The 14,933-nt window shown below is 35.2% G+C and overlaps 1 protein-coding gene across 5 annotated transcripts in view; it reads left to right on the top strand.

Moving 5' to 3' along the window:
* NT5C2 (5'-nucleotidase, cytosolic II) overlaps nucleotides 1-14,933 on the top strand; it is a 107,441-nt gene that overhangs the window by 57,726 nt on the left and 34,782 nt on the right. For all 5 annotated transcript variants that reach the window (XM_058543906.1, XM_058543905.1, XM_058543909.1 and 2 more), the window contains one exon: nucleotides 2,903-2,976. In XM_058543906.1, the coding sequence (XP_058399889.1) occupies nucleotides 2,903-2,976 (74 nt within the window). The remainder of the gene's footprint in view (nucleotides 1-2,902; nucleotides 2,977-14,933) is intronic.

The following is a 14,933-nucleotide window of genomic DNA, read 5'->3' as shown; positions in this document are numbered from 1 at the left end:
GACAAATGAAACCAGAATCAAGATGAACAAACAACCAACCAGCTGGGAGAGAATATTTGCAAAACATACATCTGACAAGGGGTTGATCTCCATAATATATAAAGAACTCACACAATTGAACAACAAAAAAACAAACAACCCGATCAAAAAATGGGCAGAGGAAATGAACAGACACTTCTCCAAGGAAGATATACAGATGGCCAATAGGCACATGAAAAGATGCTCAACATCACTAATCATCAGGGAAATGCAAATCAAAACAACACTAAGATACCACCTCACGCCCGTTAGAATGGCTATAATCACCAAGACAAAAAACAACAAATGTTGGAGAGGATGTGGAGAAACAGGAACCCTCATACACAGCTGGTGGGAATGCAAATTGGTGCAGCCTCTATGGAAAACAGTATGGAGATTCCTCAAAGAATTAAAAATAGAGATGCCCTATGATCCAGCCATCCCACTACTGGGAATCTATCCAACGCACCTGAAATCAACAATCCAAAGAGGCTTATGCACCCCTATGTTCATTGCAGCATTATTCACCATAGCCAAGAAGTGGAAGCAACCTAAGTGTCCCTCGACTGACGATTGGATTAAGAAAATGTGGTATATATATACAATGGAATACTACTCAGCCATAAAAAAAGACAAAATCGTCCCATTTGCAACAACATGGATGGGCCTGGAGCGTATTATGTTAAGTGAAATAAGCCAGAAAGAGAAAGACAAACACTGTATGATCTCACTCATATGTGGAATATAAACCAACACATGGACAGAGAAAACTGGACTGTGGTTACCTGGGAAGTGGGGGTGGGGGGTGGGCACAAGGGGTGAAGGGAGTCATATATGGGGTGATGGACAAACGAAAATGTACAACCCAAAATTTCACAATGTTAGAAACCATTAAAATATCAATAAAAAAAAAATATATAAGGCAATAATAAAAAAAAAAAAAAAAAAAAAAGTCATTACCTACATCAGTGGTTTCCAAACTCTTGAGTATTCCATCAGTTAAAATATGGAACATTCGTCCCTGTATGTGCTTATTTATAAATTATACTACTGGGCTTATTTATATATAGTAGAAAACATACAAAAATTAGACATTTTTAAATAATGAAATAAATATAAGAAGATTTAATGTTTTCTTCTTGTATCTCAGTGGAGTCTTCTGCATCCCCTGGTGCAGTTACTCCTCTTTGGAGACTCATTGAACTAGATCATTAGTGGGGGAGCCTAGCTCAGGCATCCTTATTTTTAACAAGTTTCCTAGGTGATTTGTAGCATTCTTATTTCTCGTAGTTACTTATAAAATGAAGGCAAAGAAAAGATTTGCTAATAAGAAGCTAAACCATTTAGTAATTTTGGCCACCAAGCTGGGGATCAGATAGAAAGGGTATCCTTATTTTTAGAGATGATTAAAACTTACCCCAAAACACCATCATGTGATGATCTACCATACTATTACATGTTTAGTTTTTCCTGTGTCTTCATAGTGGTCTTTCTGAAATTTGAATCTGATTATTTCATTTCCTCAAATGTGATAGGGCCAGCCCCAGTGGCCTAGTGGTTAAGTTTGGTGCGTTCCGCTTTGGCGGCCTGGGTTCAGTTCCTGGGCACAGACCTATACCACTTGTCTGTCAGTGGCCATGCTGTGGCAAGAGCTCGCATACAAAAAGAGGAAGATTGGTGCGGATGTTAGCTCAGGGTGAATCTTCCTCAGGGAAAAAAAAAAAAATCTGATAATTTGTTCTTGCCTGCAAGATAAAGTCCAGACTCTCTAATATGGCATACAAAGTCTTCATGATTTTGGTCCCTGCTAACCATTTTAGCTTCATAGCTTTTATTGCCCCCCCGCCCCCAAACCTCCTTTTGCAAAAACACACAGAAAAGCAAAACCAAAGAAAACTCCTCAGGTCCAACCACAGTAAATGTTTTATAGTTCACTATAAACCTTGTCCTTGCTTGGTTATTCTGCCTGGATTGCCTTTCTTGCTTTGTCCTGAAAAACTTCTGATGGTTTAAGATTCAGCTCAAACATCTTACTGGTCTCTAGACAACTGGTGCTCTCTCCTCCGTGTTAGTTGATAGCATTTACTGAATTGCTGTAATTATTTGCTTATAAATCTCTCTCCTGCTAGGCTGAATTCCTCAAGAATAGAGATTGTGAGTTAAAATAAAAGTTCCATGGGCTGGCCCCATGGCTTAGCGGTTAAGTGTGCGCGCTCTGCTGCTGGCGGCCCCGGTTTGGATCCCGGGCGGGAACCGACGCACCGCTTCTCCGGCCATGCTGAGGCCGCGTCCCACATGCAGCAACTAGAAGGATATGCAGCTATGACATACAACTATTTACTGGGGCTTTGGGGGGAAAATAAATAAATAAATAAAATCTTTAAAAAAAAAAACAAAAAGTTCCATGAGGGCAGGTACTCTTTTGTTCCCTGCCATATGGCAGTACCTGGCATATAGTAGACACTCAGTAAGCGTTTGTTGAATGAATCTATTTATATTTATGTCTTTCGTATCTGGCATATGGTAGGATTTAAGTGAACCTCTGTTTATTAAATAAATTACAAATGAATGAGTGAATGAATTGTAAAATCTCAGAAATAAACTTCTTTTATGGGGTCAGACATAGAAAAGGAGAGTGATTCTTTGAAATCTTGAGTACATGGCATTGTTAATACCAAGACATGATAAAAAAATCCACTTATTTTCGTATAATGTCTGATTTCACTTATGGTATAAGAAGGACTTGAATAATTTTTGTTGTGAATCTTAATATTGGTATTTAAATGAGAAGATCTAGAAAGATAGCCATATAATTACATTAAACACAAGAATTTTGTTCTGTTTCATTGTTAATTGAGATATCATTTCTTACTCTTTTCTTTAGGGTGTTTGTGAACCGAAGTTTAGCCATGGAAAAAATAAAGTGTTTTGGTTTTGATATGGATTATACACTTGCTGGTGAGTAGCACTTTCCAATTGCTTAAGAATTACTGCTTTGGATGTAACACCAGGGGTCCATAGAAGGCAATTAATAAACACTTCTTGATTTAATCAAGAGCCGCCAGAAGCTCTTGTTATCAAGCTGCTTCCATTGAGATTTGTGTTTACTGAAATTACCAGATATCCTTGAGATTTAGATTGGCAGAACAGTGCTAAATTATTTTAGAGACCCTGGTAAGAAATGATATGGTAGGGGCCAGCCTGGTGGTGCAGCAGTTAAGTGCATGTGCTCCGCTTTGGTGGCCTGGGGTTTGCAGGTTTGGATCCCAGGCGCGCACTGATGCACTGCTTGTCAAGCTATGCTGTGGCGGCGTCCCATATAAAAGTAGAGGAAGATGGGCACGGATGTTAGCCCAGGGCTAATCTTCCTCAGCAACAAAAAAAAAAAAAAAAAAAGGAGGGTTGGCATCAGATGTTAGCTCAGGGCTGATCTTCCTCACACACACACAAAAAAGAAATGATAACGGTGAAGTTATATATTACTGTATATATTTGGGCCCTTTTACTGTCTTAAGCTGTTCTTCAGGGGTGGAATTTTGTATCGCTTCCTCTACCACAAGGTATACTTTTATCAGTTAAAAATTTTGATGATGTTGTTAACACAAATGGAAAATGTGTTCGTTTTGCATCAAAATGATTGCACACATCCTATGTAAAGACTTTTTAAAAACTAGAGGTATTAGCTTTGTTCATTGTAAAATAGACCTTAAACATCATCACTGTGCTGTTTTTCCCTTCCTATCTCTGAGATACATTTGAAATATTCAATGTATTAGTCAATAGCTGCAACATTTTCAGAACTTATGAAGTTTTTATTAAAATATTTGCAGTCTGGTGAAAATGTCATTTAATTTAAGAAGTAGTAGGGATGAAGGACTGAGTTGAACATGTGTGCATATATGTATGTGCATGCACGTGTGTACAGCTATGACACTCAGAAAAGAATCTTTCAGAAATTTTCTGTAAAAAATACTGTAAGTACATAAAAACTTTCAAATGTATAAATTCACTTATCTTCAGAAACCTTTTTTATAACAGTATTAGAAAACTGACTTCTGTCTCAAATTAGACAAATCTCAATTTGATGTTCAATTTAGGCTACAAATATAAATGAATAATATAGATGTACAAAAATGAACACATGCAGTTTATGGTTACTTGCCACATCGATGTGGCCATGATATTTACCAAACAAGTTATATATTAAAAATATAAACTGACTTGATTTGAATTTCTCTTTCTTCCCCCCATACTGTTATTTATTTGGTTTTCTATTGCCTTAAAGTTGTTTTTCCTGCATTTTGATTCTTTTATATTTCCCTAATTGGACACAGACACTTTTAGGAGCACTTGTCAGAAAGCAGGTGGAAGCACTGTACTTTCTCAGTGTAGATCTTGCTGTCCAAATTGGGAGAAAATCCTACAATCTTTCTCCTTTCTAGAATTCTAGTTCTCTAGGGAAAGGAATGGTGAGGCAGTTCAGTAGCTGGAAGAGATATTATCTAAAGCAGAAATAGAAGTTAATAGGATCAAAAAGTGACAAACTTTTTCCCCTTGGTTATTAAGACAATCTCCTTGTATTGAAATACTTCAATTCAATAAGTGTTTATTGAAAACCTGTAATGTGCCTGGCACATTTTGTCACTGAGCGTTGAGATAACTATATATTCTCACAGAATAAAGAAAAAATGAATTCTCTTGTTTAGTGAAAAAGCCACTGGGTCTTAGTCTCTACACTGTAAAGATACCTTATGGTTTCTTCTTTTTATTTGCTTTTTTGTTTTTTTGTAATCTCACTTCATATTTTATACTTACTCTTAGTCTAGACACTAATATACTTTGCTTATATGTAAATATAATAGTGACTATTAACATTTATTAAGTGCTTATTATATGCCAAGCCCTGTTCTAAGAGTTTTACATTCATGGATTACATGTGATACATGGATTATCTCATTCACACCACTTATTTAATATTTACAAAAACTCTATGAGGCAGATACTACTATTATTGTCTTCATTCTACAGATGACACTAAGACATTAAGGACTTTGTCCAAGGACATTTAGCTATGATATAGCTGAACTAAGATTCAAACCTAAGCATACCTGTATATATATGTACATAATAAGTTTCAGTTCTCATTTTGAATAATGACAATTTATACTGAGGTATAATTTCAAAGTAATAAGCTTCCCCCCTTAAACAAACAAACCAGAACTTAAGCACTCGAAAGGGCAAAGCCCTTTAAAGTAGTCCCCTTGAGAGACTATGCATTATCCCAACAATTCTATGTTGGATGAAAAACATGGTAACTCTTCTTGTGGCGTTGCCTTCACTTTGTAAAGCACATAGGAAAACTATACTTTATACTCTCACCTGTTTTCCAAAATCATATTCATTAAATTTATCTATGAATAACTTTTGGTTTTTTAAAAACCAACCACACCCTTAAGTGCTAAGGACTTTTCATCAGAAGAACGTGCCATGAAGTACAGAGACAAGACTAAAAGAAGTGTTTTATGAAAGCTTTGAGTATTTGGGATAAATATTCCTGGAATAAGTGTAATAGCCTCACAGGGTAAGTTCTTGAAAAGGGTCTGTATTCTTTCTGAAGCCTTCTCTGAGACATTGTCTTTCTGCGCAATCCTGACACCTTGGTACATCATTCTCTCAGAGCAATTTATTTAATTAATTAATTAATTAATTAATTTTTGGTGAGGAAGATTGTCCCTGAGCTAACATCTGTGCCAATCTTCCTTGTTTTGCTTAAGGAAGATTGTCCCTGAGCTAACACCTGTGCCAATCTTCCTCTATTTGTATAGGACGCTGCCACAGAATGGCTTGATAAGCAGTGTGTAGGTCTGCACCCGGGATCCAAACCTGCAAACCCTGGGCCACCAAAGTGGAGTGTGCGAACTTAACCACTACGCCACTGGGCCACCCCCCACCTAACATTTTTTTTTAACTTCTTATTTTGAAATAATTTTAGACCTATGGAAGAGGTGCAAAAATAATAGTTTGCCTTTATTCTCTCTTAATGGTAACATCTTACTTGACCATAGTTGACCATAGTACAATTACAAAAACTAAGAAATTAACATTTAGTATAGTACTGTTAATTGAACTTTAGACTTTATTTAGTTTTTACTGGTTTTCCCACTAAAGTCCTTTATTCCAATCCAGGATCCAATCCAGAATCCCACATTGCATTTAGTTGTCATATTTCCTTTGTCTCTTCTGTTAACAGTTCCTAAGTCTTTCCTGTCTTCCATTGCTTTGATGCTTTTGAAGAGTACTGGTTATGTATTTTTGTAGAATGTTCCACAATTTGGGTTTGTCTGATATATTTTCGTGAATGGATGCATGTATTATGAATATTTGGGAAAAATACCACAGAAGTGATGTGCCCTTTTCAGAGCATAATACCAGGGTACATAATGTTCATAAGTCTTATTACTAGTGATGTTAACCAGTCAATATTATGAAATTTTCCTGTTTCTCTTTAAACTTTTCTTTTTTTGGAAGGAAAGACCAAGTAATAGTCCATTGTATGGGTATACCACAATTTGTTTATCCATTTATCTGTTGATGGACATTTGGGTTGTTTCTAGTTTGAGGCTATTATGAATAAAACTACTGTGATGTACAAGTCTTTTTGTGGATGCATAGTTTTATTTCTTCTGGGTAAATACCTGGGAGTGGAAATTGCCAGATTGTATGTTTACCTTATAGGAAACTGAGAAATGGTTTTTCAAAGTAGTGATACCATTTTAAATTCTCACCCAGCAAACATGAGAATTCTAGTTGCTCCACTCCTCACCTACACTTGATATTGTCAGTCCTTTGAATTTTAGCCATTCTAGTGAATGTGTGGTGTTATCTTATTATGATTTTACTTTGTATTTCCCTGATAACTAGTGATGAAAATCTTCATGTGCTTATTGGCTATTTGTATTTCTTTTGTGAAGTGCCTGTTCAAATGCCCATGTTTTAATAGGGTTGTTTGTCTTTTTATTGTTGAGTGTAGAAGTTCTTTATATATTCTGAACACTGGTCCTTTGTCAGATATATGTGTTGTGAATATATTGGCCAATATGTGTTAGTCTGTCTATTGACATTCTTTTCCACTGATGTAAGTGAATATCACATGATCTTGATTGATTATTGTAGGGTAATAGTCTTGAAGTTAAGTAGTGTTAAGTCCTCTATCTTTATTCTTTTTTGGAGTTGTTTTGATATTCTAGATCCTTATATACATCTCTATATAAACTTTAGAATCAGCTTATCAATTTTTAAAAAGGCCTGCTGAGATATTGATTAGAATTATATCAATTTGTGGAGAATTGACATCCTAACTACATTGCGTCTTCCAGTCCATGAACATGATACATTGTTCCATTTATCTAATCTTCTTTAGTATCTCTTAGCAATGTTTTATGATTTTTGGTGTAAAGGTCTTCCATATATTTTGTTACATTTATCTGTTAAATATTTCATGTTTTTTATGTAGTTTTAAATGGTATTTTTAATTTCATTTTCTATTTTTTTGTTGCTAGCATTTAGAAATACAGCTCATTTTTGTATATTGGCATTATATCCTGTGACTTACTAAGTTCGCTTATTAGTTCTAGTAGCTCTTTTGTAGATTCCTTAGAATTATCTACATGTATGATCATATTGTCTGCAAATTATTTACTTTTTCCTTTCCAATCTGCATATATTTATATCTTATGTTATTTTATTAAAAATTTTTTTGCCTATTGCACCGACTGAAACTTTAGTACCATGTTGAATTAGAGGTGTTGAGAATGGATCTACTTGCCGTATTTTTGATCTTAGGGAGAAAATGTTCAGTTTTTCACCTTTAAGTATGATGTTAATTGTAGCTTGTTGTAAATGCTTTTCACCAGGTTCAGGAAATTCCCTTTTATTCTTAATTTTCTAGGAGTTTTATTTTTAACTTGAGTGTATGCTAAATTTCATCAAATGTTTTTCTGCATCTATTGAGATGATTGTATGGCTTCTCTTTTTTAGTGTAAGGGTGAATTACATTGATTTCTGAATGTTAAACCAACTTTGCATTCCAGGAGTAAATCTCACTTGGTCATGTACTATTCTTTTTACACAGTATTGGCGAATTTGATTTGCTGATATTTTATTGAGGGTTTTGCATTATGTTTATGAGGGGTATTGGTCTGTAGTTTTCTTTTCTTGTAATGTCTGTCTAATTTTGGTATTAGGGTAATTCTGGCCTCATATAATGAGTTGGGAACCATAGCTTTTTCCTATTTTCTGAAAGTTTGGGTAGGATTGGTATTATTTTTTCCTTAAATATTTGATAGAATTAACTAGTGAACCCATCTGAACCAGGAGTTATCTTTGTGGGAAGGTTTTAAATTCTATATTCAACTTTTAAACATAGATATAGGGCTAGTCAGAGTTTTTATTCCTTCTTGTATTTGTTTTGATAATTTGTGTCCATTTCATCTAAGTTTTAAACTTATTGGCATAAAGTTGTTCATAATATTCTTTTATTATTCTTTTTATATCTGTAAGATCTGTGGTAATGTTCTCTTTTTCATTCCTGATATTGGTAATTTGTTTCTTTTTTTTTTTTTTCCTTCCTCAGTCTAGCTACAGGTTTATCAGTTTTATTGATTCCTGGACCCCAAAAAACCAGCTTTGGGTTTCAGTGAATGCATGAGAATAAGGGAGCTTTAAATTTAAAGGTGATTTTAAAGTAGTTATTTCTAAGTATGAAGTTATAACCTGCTTTTATGATAATTGCTGACTATAAAAAAAGTAATTACTTATAAAATTAATATAGTAAAGTACTATCCAAATACTCCAGGCACCATTATCTTTATTTGGTTTATATTTTGTATTAGGACCTAGGGCAGTAAGCACTTTTATTTCTAATTATAATTTTTAAGTTTGTTTTGCTTCTGGGTTCTAACTCTTAGCACCATTAACATTATTTTTTATGTTATTGACCTACTTCCAGTGTTTATGGAAAATGCCAATTTTCTGTGCAGAATGAAATGTGGCACAATGTATTTTCTTTCATTTTTTTCTCTTGTATATTTTGACTTTAGAATTTGGAGGATTCAGAGAAGAATTGGTTTCTTAATTTTTTTCGGTATTAGCTCAGTATATATTAAGTGCTTAATAAATTGTAGCTGTTATAATAAATAGCAACCTTTTTTGTATAGTACTACTATTCCTAATATAAAGAAGACATTCAATAAGCATTTGATTTTGGGGGGAGGAGGAATAAATCAGTAAATGTTACTTTTATTTGAAATGAAATGATTAGATATGCTATACAACTGATACCTAGCATAATCTGTGAATTGGATACTCTGGCAAACAATATTTTGAGTGATACGGAGTTAACCATTTACAGCATAGATGGATTACTAGTTTTCAGAGTTAGAATGTAGTGAAATGGATAGTGAGGCTAGGATTGATGCTTCTGAAGTGTCTGGGTAGGACATCACATCTCAAATGGCATCATGTTTTGGAATTGTACATTCATTGAGAGAAGGTGGTTATTGGCTCAGGGCCTTACCACATTGTAAACTTTGCCTAAATTTGTTCTGAGAAAACAGCTACATAGGTTTCCTTGCAGTTTTTTTTCCCTTGTTTTCAAATGTGGAAAATGTATATGACTTTTTCATGGAAAGTGTAGGCGATAGGATCTAATTTTGGAGATTTAAGCTATTTTCATAAGGGAACAGCTCTGTGTTTGTTCATCTAGAAAATGGCCACAGAAGACCTTCTTTAAGGGGTGGGGTGTCATGGTTTGGTTTGGTTTTGATTTTTCACCTTTTTTATAGTTTATATTTATTGATAAATAAGAAAATTTGCTTTGAATAATCCCAATGTTGTGAGAATGCAGTTCTTCATATCACATGTTGGGGTTGATAGAATTAGTGGTGAATAATCATTTAAAACTTCGATTTGTCACTGATGCGTAAGGAAGAGGATAATTGAGGCAAGAATACATATGTGGACTCTAAGAATGTTAAGCTGTATATATAATAATTTTAAACTTGTAATTTTCCAAAAGTAAGCTATCTAGACCTTTGGCAGAATGAAGTTAATTTGCAGGGGAGGGGAGTTGTTTTTTTTTTTAGTTTGTTAAAAGAGAAATTGATGGCTTTACTCGTATTAATTTTTAAAAATTTTGTGATTTTGCATACCATTTGGTACATTTCTTCCCCTGAATGAAGTGTGTCACAGTGTTCAGTAACGTGATCCATTCTGATGGGAACCTCATTATCTTAATCTCATCTCAATGCCAGCCTCATATCTCAGTCAATTTTTCAGAGAAGATCCCTTTATCATCCGCTGTCTCTGAAATAAAGTGAGCCAAACATTTTTATGTTTTTTTAGTATATTTACAGGGTTTCTATGTAAGATTGACATTTTTATGGAAAATAAAAAGAAAAACCCCACAACAGAAAACTTGTCTATTGACATAAACTAATTTTTCCTGATTGTCTCAGTCCCAAATCAGTTTTTTTTTTTTTTTTTTTTTTGGTGGGGAAGGTCAGCCCTGAGCTAACATCCGTGCTAATCTTCCTCTTTTTGCCGAGGAAGACCGGCTCTGAGCTAACATCTATTGCCAATCCTCCTCCTTTTTTTTCCCCCAAAACCCCAGTAGATAGTTGTATGTCATAGTTGCACATCCTTCTAGTTGTGGTATGTGGGACACAGCCTCAGCATGGCCGGAGAAGCGGTGCTTTGGTGCGCGCCCGGGATCCGAACCCGGGTCGCCAGCAGTGGAGCGTGCGCACTTAACCGCCAAGCCACGGGGCTGGCCCCCCAAATCAGTTTTAATTGTGAAATCTGCCTGTAGAATTAATGCCAGTATTGGTATTTAGCTCCTTATCTCTGTAATGCTGTAGATTAACACTTTATTTCTCTAATGAAATTATGTGCATTACTTATGCTTTAACCAGTTTTTCTACTAAGTACAAATGAGTTTGTATATGAAAATAAGTGTTTAGAATCTAGGTAATACTGAGTCTTGTATATTAGCTTTGCCACTGACCAACAGTGGACTATGTTTTATATAAAAAGTACCTGTCAGGCCTATTTATAATTCCTCTCTTATCCCAAATTACCTTAGCAATGTTCCTTGCACATGATGTATATCAGAAATTGGTCCTTTGCATTTTTGGCTTCCCCTGCTGATATGTGTTTTTCTCTTCCTTTTTTGTGAGGCTTCTTTTTCCTTTAATTAGACCTGTTAGGTGCTCTGGTTTCCTATTTTATTAAGTTACCCTACTGGGGGTCCTTTCTAGACCCCAGTTTTGTTTATGATCTTTATCTGAGATCCTTTTTTTTTTTTTTTATCATGTTCATAATTTTGCTTTTTTTTTTTACATAGTTGTGTATCCTAGTTGTAGGTCCTTCTAGTTCTTCTATGTGGGACGCCACCTCAGCATGGCTTGATGAGTGGTGAGTAGGTCTGCACCCAGGATCCGAACTGGTGAACCCTGGCCGCCAAAGCAGAAGCTGCGACTTAACCGCTGTGCCACTGGGAGGCCTTCTGTCTTTAGCCTTTTTATACTTATGTGGGACAGACAGATGGGTCAAACAGATAAGTGCATTCTCCAACACAAAACAAGCCAAAAAAGATCTTGCAAGTCAACTTAAGATTAGGTCTTCGGATTTGTAAGAGAGCAAGCAAGTTGTTTTTAACGCAGCTATAGTCACGTACTGTATAACGATGTTTCAGTCAATGACAGACTGCATATATGAGGGTGGTGCCATAAGATTAGTACCATATAGCCTAGGTGTATAGTAGGCTATAACATCTAGGTTTGTGTAAGTACACTCTATGATGTTTGCACAATGATGAAATCACCTAATTACACGTTTCTTGGAACATATCACCATCATTGAGTGATGCATGACTATACTTTCTCTCCACACGATGAAGGGACCAATCTATACTATTTGTGAATTTTGTTTGTTTTGTTTGCATAGAAGACTGCTAGAAATGTTATATTGCTGAATGTATTGTTACCAACAGTGGACAGTAGAGTGAAAGTAGAAAACAAAGGGAGAATTGGTATTTTTAGGTTGTTTAGTGCTTTTTCATTTTTCAAGTGGCACATAGGCATAAACAGACCTGTGTTTTCCATTACTCTTAATATTTTGTTAGTTTTGTATCATACCCAGAAATTTATTGCTAAGATTTTTTTTGTTTTCTGCTGAGGAAGATTAGCCGTGAGCTAACATCTGTGTGGATCTTCCTTTACTTAAATGTGGGTCACTGCCACATCGTGGCTGATGAGTGGTGTATGTCTGCACCTGGGATCCGAACCTGTGAACCCGGGCCTTCCAAGTGGAGCACACCGAACTTAACCACTACCCAAGGGGGTGGCCCCCTGCTGAGGTTTTAAATGAGAAATTCTTTTCTGATTAAATGAAGATATAAAGTACTTATATCACTTCCTCATGGTTATAGATCACTATCTGATAGACTGCTAATCTACAAAACGTGCTTTCTTTAACAAGCAGAATGTTAGCCAGTAGCTGTTTAGTGAGAGTAATTTGGGCGTAAAAACTGATTTTAAAAAAAAGCCAGAATAATCCTCTTTCTGTTTCAGAGATCAAGTCCTATATACTCTGAGGTTAGGCCCAGTCTTATTTTTATCTTTACTAGAGACTGTGTGGTTGGAGAAAAAGGCAGAAACCTCAGAGTGTGTTAGAGCTAGGTTTGGATCCCAGCTCTACCTTATACTAGCTCTGGGCCACCAGCATGTTACTTAACCTCCCTGAGTCTCAGTTTCTTCATTTAATCCAAAAAGGGGGGTTGTGGTGGGGATCGACTATTGGTATAAGTTTAAATGAAATAATGTATATAACATGATTAATGCAATGAAAGTAGTTCTGTTGCTCTTACTGATGATACCAAAGTATTAGTATACTGAACTTGAGCTGTAAGGGAAAAATCTAAGGAATGAGGAGAAAAATATCAATATTAAATTCATTTACACTTCAATATATTGTGGAAAAATCTGGAATGCTAGACAGATGGCAGTGAAATATTTAATCACTTTTGTTTTTGAATTTTCTTTTTAAATATTGCAAATGGTCATGAACTTAACAGATAAAGTTCTTTTCTGAGTAGATTTTTAATGACAAGGTATTTGACATCAGATTATGTTTCCATAGAAATTAATCAGTTTTTCCCATGAAGAGTTATTTCTTAGCAGGATCATTGTGAAGGAGTAGGTTTCTGAGAAAAGGTCCTTACTTAAATTAAAAAATTTTTCTTTATGACAAAAATATCACTGCTATGCTTCTAATAAGTGTTAGGGGAGTTATTTGTTTTTTGAAACAATAAGAACTCTTTTAAGTGGAAGGCAGTAGTTGACCTTTGGGTTGCATGAAAGACTGAAATGTGCAGTAAGTTCTGTGGCATTAACGTTGAAATTATATATGTAGAATAATTAAATTGTCAGAAGTCTTTACCCCAAAGGAGAGTAGGGCAACATTTTTGGGTGGGGGGGTGGGTTTATTAATATTTACTTCATGTACTTCACAAATATAGAGTGACTCTTGGTTTAAGATATGAAAATGTATTATTTCTAACTTGATTCATTTAGGAAATTATCTTGATTTTTCAATTAAGAAGGCTGCTTTTTTTTTGGCCCTCTTGGACTCAAAGATCCGAAAAGAGACATCCTGACTTTTTTCCAGCTCCAACACCTGAGCCATTTTGATAAGTACAGCAGTAAGTTCCTTATTTCTGTTACCATTTCAGAACGAGTGTCCAGTCCCTCCCATTTTTCTGAGAAACTGTCAGGAGGAAGAGAGCAAACATTTATTTAGCATATACCATTATGTGCTAGAAAATGTACTTTGTGCACAGTGTGCCTTTTAATCCTCACAACAGCCCACTGAGGTAGGGTATACTAGCTCCATTTTACAAATAAGCCTACCAAGTCAAGAGGTAAAATGACTTGTATGTAGCTAGCAATTGACTTAAGACTCATAGCTAGAATTTAAACCCAGGTCAGTCTCCATTTCTCATGCTGCTCCCAGCTATCGGAGGAACAGAAATTATTTACTAACTTCTAAATGGAAAATCAATAAGAGAAAAAAGCTCAAACAAAAAAGATCATCCTTCATTTTTTTCCAAAAATAGAAATCCTCCGTAGGGCAAAATGCATTTTTCTCTTGCTTTTGAATGTAGTCCTTATCCTTGGAACATAGATAGTTTTACACAATTTTTTTTTGTTTAATTTTTAGAAATAATCAAGAGAATCAAGCCTAAAGAGTACTGTATAAATGCTCTATTCCAAGTGTTGTTAGAATTCTAAAATTGTGCTTTTTTTTTTTTAATGAAAAAATCTTGGGAGGGATTGAAAATATATTTTGCTCTCCTCCCTTTTGAATTTTTCTTCCCTCCTCTCCTTTCTAGGCCATATCATTAGCCACCAGGGATGAAATCCAATTATCCCAGATCTAAGCACTTTGCATTAACAAGCCTAAAGTAGGAAGAGAAGATAGAATAAAGCTATTAAGAGTACCAGGGAAGAAATTAAGAGAAACTAGTTCTTGGTGTTGATAAATCAGAGGGTTGTCCTGCTACTAGCAGAGGCATATCAGGACCTTTGATATCTCATCCTATCCTCTCATGCATAGTAGATGCACTCTGATCTTGTTTTATTGTTACTGGAATTGACACAACTCACTTGACGTAAATGAACATTTTTTGCATGGTATTTACTTGGACTGAAGTTCTGGGCACTCAGATCATGTTTCTGTCAGCTATTGTATATCCTCACCAACTGATTGGCATTAGAAGTATTTAAAGGGGTGAGGAAAAACAACTTAAGTAAAAAGTATTGTACAGTATTGGTGTACTGTCACTGAAGACATCTCAA

This window comes from Diceros bicornis, chromosome 6 (assembly GCF_020826845.1).
Source record: "Diceros bicornis minor isolate mBicDic1 chromosome 6, mDicBic1.mat.cur, whole genome shotgun sequence".
NCBI classification, from domain to species: Eukaryota; Metazoa; Chordata; class Mammalia; order Perissodactyla; family Rhinocerotidae; genus Diceros; species Diceros bicornis.
Note: the sequence above shows the minus strand (reverse complement) of the source record. Positions and strands in the feature narration are given on the sequence as shown.